This window comes from Gavialis gangeticus, unplaced genomic scaffold, assembly GCF_001723915.1.
Source record: "Gavialis gangeticus isolate Ggan-Ray unplaced genomic scaffold, GavGan_comp1, whole genome shotgun sequence".
NCBI lineage: Eukaryota > Metazoa > Chordata > Crocodylia > Gavialidae > Gavialis > Gavialis gangeticus.
The window spans coordinates 106,376,713-106,384,380 of NW_017729031.1; the positions used below are offsets into that span (position 1 = coordinate 106,376,713).

At 39.0% G+C, this 7,668-nt stretch overlaps 1 protein-coding gene across 1 annotated transcript in view; it reads left to right on the forward strand.

Annotated features, from left to right (window-relative positions):
- Nucleotides 1-7,668, forward strand: part of ALS2 (ALS2, alsin Rho guanine nucleotide exchange factor) — a 65,824-nt gene that overhangs the window by 2,724 nt on the left and 55,432 nt on the right. Inside the window, exon 2 of the mRNA XM_019523513.1 lies at nt 5,930-6,016. Within this exon, the coding sequence (XP_019379058.1) occupies nt 5,997-6,016 (20 nt within the window). The 5' untranslated portion in view covers nt 5,930-5,996. The remainder of the gene's footprint in view (nt 1-5,929; nt 6,017-7,668) is intronic.

Here is a 7,668-nt window from a genome sequence, read left to right on the forward strand (position 1 = left end):
AATGGTGGGTGGGTGGGCATGTGTGTGTGGGGGGCGGGGGTATTTTTGTCTTTTTAAACTAAGGCTGCTTGCAGACACTTAAACAAACAAAAACCCCAACCCAGCCCCACCGGTTAAAAACATGGTTAAAAACATGCTTTATCGGAAGAAGTGGCATGTTACTTTGACCCAGCTCTGCAGTGTCTATATAGATCAGGTGCTTTAGTGGGGCTTTTTGATGCTTTTATATGAAGCTGTCAATCAGTTTCTAGATAAGTGCCAAAAAACACCCACTAAAGCACCCAATCTATATAGACATTGGGCGAGCAGGGTCCAAATAATGCAATGCTGCTTCTGGGCATGTGCTGGGTTTAAATAAAGCACCAGGTTTTTTTGGTTTCTCGTTTGTTTGTTTGTTTTTATTTTTAATGTCTACAAGCCTAGATAACTTCTGTTTCCAGATGCAGTTAGTATGCCCAAATTGAAATATTTTAACTTTTAAAGATAAGGAATACAACAAGGCTAGTTCTTTTTTGTTTGTCAGAATCTCATGGACATATTGTCAAAGGTAAAGATGAGAGAATTTAGTCTGGGTTTACCCTCGTTTTTCAACTACAGGTTTACTGCTAATATTAAACCATTCACATGGCTGTTTGTTTTTTCCCTCCCCTCTTCATAGCATCTTCAGTTGTTAGATTTCCAAAGGCCCTGTTTCAACCATGTCTACCATTTACTATTGTTTTTTCTGCCACTGGTCTTGGCGATCTTGGGAGCCTGAACATGGTGGGACCACTGACTGCTGTGTTTTTGACATACCATCTTTTAACCTTGCTTAGAACAGGTCTAAGTAGCCCAGAGTTACTGCATTGCTGGCCACTGGTGATTCATGTAAATGAGGGCTACTTGCATTGCAGTTATAGAGCTGAACTATTGTTAGCAGTAATGGAGCATTTATTTAATATTGCCTTAGACTGTACCGTTGTGGTCAACTTCCTTCTGACTAAGGAGGCCTGGATGTAGCTTCCTTCAGAGCCGTGGCTGTTGTTGCTGTTCTTTCATTTGGTTTGAGGGAACATAAGCCTATAATATAAATTGACAGCGTGTGCCACAGTGGCTTTATGACTACTACAGTGAGCAGAGCAGTTCTTTATGACTGTTTTAAGGAGTCACAGAAATGTGTAGTCCAGTTTCTAAATGGATATGGCAAATAAATGAAAGTGAAACAACCAATTCATTATACTAATATCTTAGATTGGGTTAGATATTTGTTTTGCTCTAGATGAGTTTTGAGTATAAAAAAAAATAATAATGTAGCATAAAAAATTAGAACTTTACATTCTCTGTTGCCTATTCAATATCATCATAAGAACCAACATAATATTGTATTCTAGCACCCATTGTCTTTCTTTTAGAGGAGTAATGCTCAAACCCTGGCCCTCAGATCTATGTCATCAGGCCTACAGGTCTAGAAATTTGGTGACAGGGGAATGGCAGCATTAATTGCTGTGGCTTGCAGAGCTGGTGCATGGTTGGATCTTATGCATGGGACCAGACTGGCACACTGGATTGCATCCCCAAATTGACCCTGTGCACCAACCTTGCCAATGGGATCTGATCTGTGGATTAGCTCTGCACCCCCTCATTGGGCCCACAAGGCCAGAAGTTTGAGCACTGCTGTTCTAACGCATTTAGATAAGTGGTTCTCACCCTTGCTTAGACTAAAGGCACACTGCATTAGATGCTAGGCACCCCTTGGAAAATGCTAGTTCTTAGTTTTCACTTGTTTTTTTGATTACAGAAGAATAATAGGGCAATTCTTTTGTTGCAAAGAACTGAAAGATTGCAACAGATCAGAATGCTTTTAATGCTGTGGATCCCTATTTGAAGCCTCTGGGTTTATTTTGTGACCTATGTCTGCACATTGAACAGTGTTAACATTGCATGGCACCCTTGAAAGGATCTCAAGGCACCCCAAAGTGCAGCACCCTGGCTGAGAATCACTGGTTTAGATTAAAATCCTAGTTTGTTTATAAATGGAAGTATGAGTTTGGTCACGTGCTAGCTACCATCTGCTTGTGACACATGGCCATCCTGTAATTCAACACTAGTTGGCATTAGTTGCAGTTTTAGTTGGAGTGCCACTTCAGTTTGGAATAGCAAAGATGTTCGAGTCAAGGTGCTGGAACAGGGATGTGTGGGTAGCGTTATGTGGGTGGTCTTGTGCAAAGATTACATGTGATGCGACTTGTTTTTTTTTTTAAGTTAATAGTGGTCAGGAAAGAGTTGGAAACCTTCAGACCTTCTGAATTAGAATCAAAAGTTACTTGCTGTAGCCTCGAGCAAGTAACTAAACTTCTGTGTCTTTTTTATTATTCATCTATAAAATGTGAACAACATTAATCTACATCACAGAAATGAATTTTTGAAGTGGGTTGTAAAGGCAAGCTGTTGTATGAGGGTAACTTTATCTTTCTTCCTTACTAGTAAGGATCTGCTCATCTTAATTTTAGTATGAGGAATTTATTAATTTAGAAAACATGCTATATCTCTTCAGTTCTGGCTAGTCTCACTCTTTGTGTAGTTCCTTGCTTCCTTGTTTTGCCGCTCTTCCAATGAGTCTTGAGAGAGTCTGTCAGAAATATAAAACAAATCAGATGCCCAGTGGCTTTTAGCTCTGTCCTCTGTGATTTGAGAATTTAAAATAGTAAATCCATAATGTGTTTAGGGCTTATGTCTCAAAGTCTCACAACATCTTAACAAAAATAAAACTAAATTGTGGAAGCTGAGGCTACAAAATACATCTTTTTTTTTTTTTGCTTCTTACCGAAGTAATCTAATCATTGGTGTTCACACATCCTTTGTCAGACTCCTATGGCTATCAATATGCCTTTATCTTTGAAGCCTGGGTGGTTCACTAGTGATAGGGCTCCAGTAAATGAAAGTATATATGAATCAAGGTTAGTGAATTTTTAGTCAGCTACAAAGAATACGTGTTCTTCTTAGGTGTTTGTATTTTTCCACTGGCTAAGACTAGTTTGTGTGGTTAGAGGATCCAGAGGGTTTTTTGATGTTTTAACATTTCATCTCTACTTCTCATCCTGAAATATGGCATTTTGTGCTTTCAGTATTTTAGAGCTTCATTGCTATGACATTTTCAAAGATTTTAAAATGTCTTTTCTTTTTTCAAAAGGAGGTAACTAAATGCAACTGAGGCAGTTATCTTTTTGTTATTGAAGGTGGCTTTGAAGTATGCCACAGTATTAAATCAAGGGTGTATAACTTAATTATTTTAAATTCATATCCTACATAAGTAATTTGAGTATCGTATTTCTTGACTTTTTATCTTTCTTAAATCTAATATTATGAGGAAAGACTAAGGGATCTGGGACTGTTCAGCCTGGGGAAGAGAAGACTGAGGGGGGACTTGGTGGCTACCTAAAAGTTATGTAAGGGGTGAATATTGGGATCTGAGGCTAAAACTGTTTACTAAGGTGCCCCAGGGGAGAACAAGGAGCAATGATATAAACTGGTAGAGGATGGTTTCAGGTTGGAAGCAAAGAAGAACTTCTTTACAGTAAGGGTGACCAGAATCTGGAATAGACTTCCCAAGGAGGTGGTGCAGTCCCCAACCCAAGAGGAGACTGGACAGACACCGTGTTGGGATCATTTGATCTCAGCAGTATTCCTGCCCAGGGCAGGAGTGTTGGACTTCCTGATCTTTCAAGGTTGCTTCCAGCCCTTAATTTGTGATTATCTTATTCTATCTTTAATAGAATAACCAGTTTGGATTACATTCATATGAGCAACCCAGCTAATTGGGATTCTGTTACAGGCTCACCCAGCAAATATCATAATTTGGACTATTTATCGGAATGACTTTAATTTAATAAAGAAAGCACTTCAACATAGTGTATTTGGATAACTAATCTTTTTAGCTATTATTAAAACCATTGCTACTCCTCACTTACTTGGCTGAAATTTTACCTCTTGCCACAGTGGGGTTTTTTTGTTTTTTCTTGGGGTAGGAAGAAGAGGAGGGGAAAATCTTAATAAAAATATTGAAATTTTATTTTTGTTCTAATTGTGTTCCTCAGTTGGATTAAATCCAGGAGTTAGTTTAAACTCTGTTTGGGTCAATTAATACTCATCAACTTGGTGCTTATTTCTCATGTTAATTCTGTGTTTAAACCATAGATGCCACTTTCACACGCAGGGATTATCTAGATTTAATTGTACTTTATGCTGGAAGAAATTAGTTTTGATCTTTCTTCTGGTTCTGGATCTTTTCTCTGAAGCCCACTTCCTTTAATAAACTAAAAGTGCATTCAGTCAAACTGATTTAATACTTCTGCTGAATCCTCTGCTTAATATTGTAAAATTGTTTGAAGATGAACTTGTATACATGAAAGCAAATTGATTTGAATGCATAGATTTAGCAATGCGTACAGTTTGAGCAAGGATTTTTTTAGTCCTATGTTTGGCAAGACAATTGGCTGGAAAGAATTAGTTTTCAATCTGTGGATGTTGGTATCAAATTTAGAAGATCTTTCTGCAACTTTGTTTCTTATTAAAAAAAAAAATCTAAAATTATTTCAAAGGGGATCTATAAGGATTTATGTTTATAAGGCCCTATAAAAATTCTTGTTGTGCCTTTGTTTTCAGTTATGAGAACTTCTTAATCACATTGACTTCCGCTTGTGTGACATATTCATAAAGGAGAGGTTAAATGGCAGTCTAGGTATTCTGGCTTCAACCAGTGATACAAATCTTGAATCTGCTGTTCTGGATTTAGTGCAGAATGAAAAGCATATAACCTTTTAAAATCCATCTTGCATTCCCAAAGGATGGCCTGGTTTCCTTTCTGCTGAATTATAATGTGCTGGAGTAAAGGCTTTGAAATGGTTTTTATTTACTTAGTAGCCAATTGGCCATCAAGATTGGGGGAGGGGGCTGGGGTGGAGTACTGCCACCCAGTGCCCCCAAGCTGCTGCTGTTCTGCCTCTTGCACGGAGTGGGGTGCACCCTCTGCCTGGTCCTTGGTGCAACTTCGGAATCATGGCGGCTCTCCCCCATGCCTGGAGCAGTCAGAGTGTGAATAAAGTGTTACAGACAGACGTAGGCTTTTATTATATTAGAATTTTTAAAGTAAAAGTGTGAAGATGTTCTTGAGTTGGGAGGAGGGAGCATGGTTGAAGTAAGGTAGGGATAGAGAAGGGAAGAGAAAACACTATTTTTAAAAGCTGGAAGAGCAAAAAAGGTTAGAAAGTGATCATGTCAGACTGTCCCCTTCATTCATAGACTAGGCTGCTTCCAGTTAGTGGTTTTCACAGTAAAGTGTATTGAGTCCCTGTTTTAATTTCTGGTCTTGTACTGTGGTATATATACTTTAATGCAAATAGAAATTTGCACTGTAATAGCTGTGTATACTTTGCAGTGCTTTGAATCGTGAGCTCATGGTAATCTCTTTGCTACATTGTAAAGTTTGTGTAGAAGTTTAAGCGGCAAGAGAATCAATGCAGCAACATGCTATTATTACACATCTTTGAATACCAAGACTCTGAGAATTACAGATCTGGTGGTATTGACTACCTTTTTACCAGGGAAACATTGCTCTTAAAGCAACACAACAGTTTCTAAGCAATGATGCATCCTCATAATGATAGCGTTTCCTGAGAACTCAAACAGCCTGTTCATAGCCTAATTCTTTCCTTTGAAATAGGTTTTGTTCAATCTGTGTACAGTCCTGTTTCAGGATGAGTGGACAGGATAAGTTTGACAACTTGGCTTTTATTTGTAAGCTAAATGTGAAGTGATCTAAATACTTTTAAACCATATGCTGCATAGATGTTCATTTATTGGGTCTGTGGTATGTGTCTATGCACTTATTTCTTGTGCCCACACATGATGTTTGGTTGACTAGCCAGTTCATCTTGTGCCCTCATCTTTACAGTTTGCAGAACTGCCCTATTCCTTCTGTAAAGAGGAATGATTTGGTGATGGAGTACTTCCACTAACTGATGGACTCACAAGACGGAAGGTAAGGACGTGCAAACCATCTGAAATTATATGGACTCTACAAAATTGACTTCTTTGCATGAAAGACTTACGAACAGTATTTTAGGCCTATTTCATGCTGCCCCCCACCTTACTCTTTGAGGTACTTCATTTTTACTTCCAGGCTTATGGGATGCTACAGCTGTCAGTAAGCTGCTACAGCTCTAAATTTTCAGTGTTGTCTTTACATTGGTTGCTGAAACTTTAGACTGCCTAGTCAAAGAATGAGAACTTACTTTTGCCAGAAGTAATTAATATTACTTGTATGAAGTAGAAATCGCATTTAAAATTGATTTGGTAAACTTCAGTGCATGTGGATGTTTTTAAATTGACAGCTGTGGGGAATGAAGTATAAATTATTCAAAGAAATGTATACAGCAGTGACTGCAAATTTTGTTGTGCTGCCAACCCTGTATACTTGGAAAGACCAAAGTTAAATGAGAGAGGATACAGAGACCAAAATATACCTTGCCTTTTTACTGAGGCACTCGCTGACATTTGATGTCAAATGTACTCGGTGAATGCAGGTGGGGTGGAATGGTTTCCACTGAGTGTTCCTGTTGAACTTGAAGACCTATTATTACCCTACCAGTGAATTTTTTGGGTCTATTCTGGTTGCATTGTAGTTTTCCTAAAATGGGCGTTTAAGGACTAGGACCCAAATTTACCAAAATCATTTCATAAGCCTACCAAGAGTTTGTATGTGCTGAACACCCATTCACTAGTACCTTGGGCTGAATTTCAAGTACAGCTTGGTGTTGAAAATCTGTGTATTGTGTAGCCTACCCCCCTTCCCTATCTTGTCTCTCTCAACATAGTGTATTACAACTGTAGTGAAATTATGGTGGGCACTGACATCCCCAGAATGCAGGACAGCTCCTTGGTGAAGGCCAAGTGCACCTCAGCCGATCAGTGGTGACTGGCTGAGACAGTGGCCCCACCCATCAGCAGCAAGGAATGGGGCAACTGGCCCTCTTCGCCAATCAGGAGCAAGAGGAGGGGCCACCACCTCCCTCCCCTGGCTGGCTCCCTCCTGCCCCCTCCTCCTGTGCACTGCCCTACCTCTAGGTACAGCCAGTAGAATCATGAGGACAAATGATTGACATGTATTTCCACCAATTAACTGAAAAACAGGATTTTTTGGTCTGTTACTCACTCAGAAATGGACTGGGGACAAAGGGTTTAGAAATAGGACAGTCTTATAAAATGGGACCAATGGCCACCCTAAGTGAAGTATCCAAAATCTGATGCCACATTAACAACAGCTTTTCTGTTACGCTTTAGCAACTTTTTATTTTATACAGTGTTCTGTCTGCCTGTATTTTAGACTGCACGCTGTATAATGCTGGTTACAGTAGGTGGACTAAATTATGTATTTGAATTTTAGAGTACTTGACCACCTCCTCTTCCTTCACTTTCTGACATATCAACTCAAGGGGAAAATAAAATAACTGACACCATTCTGTCTCAATAACTTAAGTCTCACTTGATTCTTGGATGTTATGAGGTCGTTCAGAGATTGACTTCCTCATAGCAAGAAACCAATTGCTGAGACTACTTTTTTTTTTTTTTTTTTTTTAAGTTGCATTTTCCTTTCAATTTTAAAGGGGGTAGGACAACAAAATTGATTCCCTT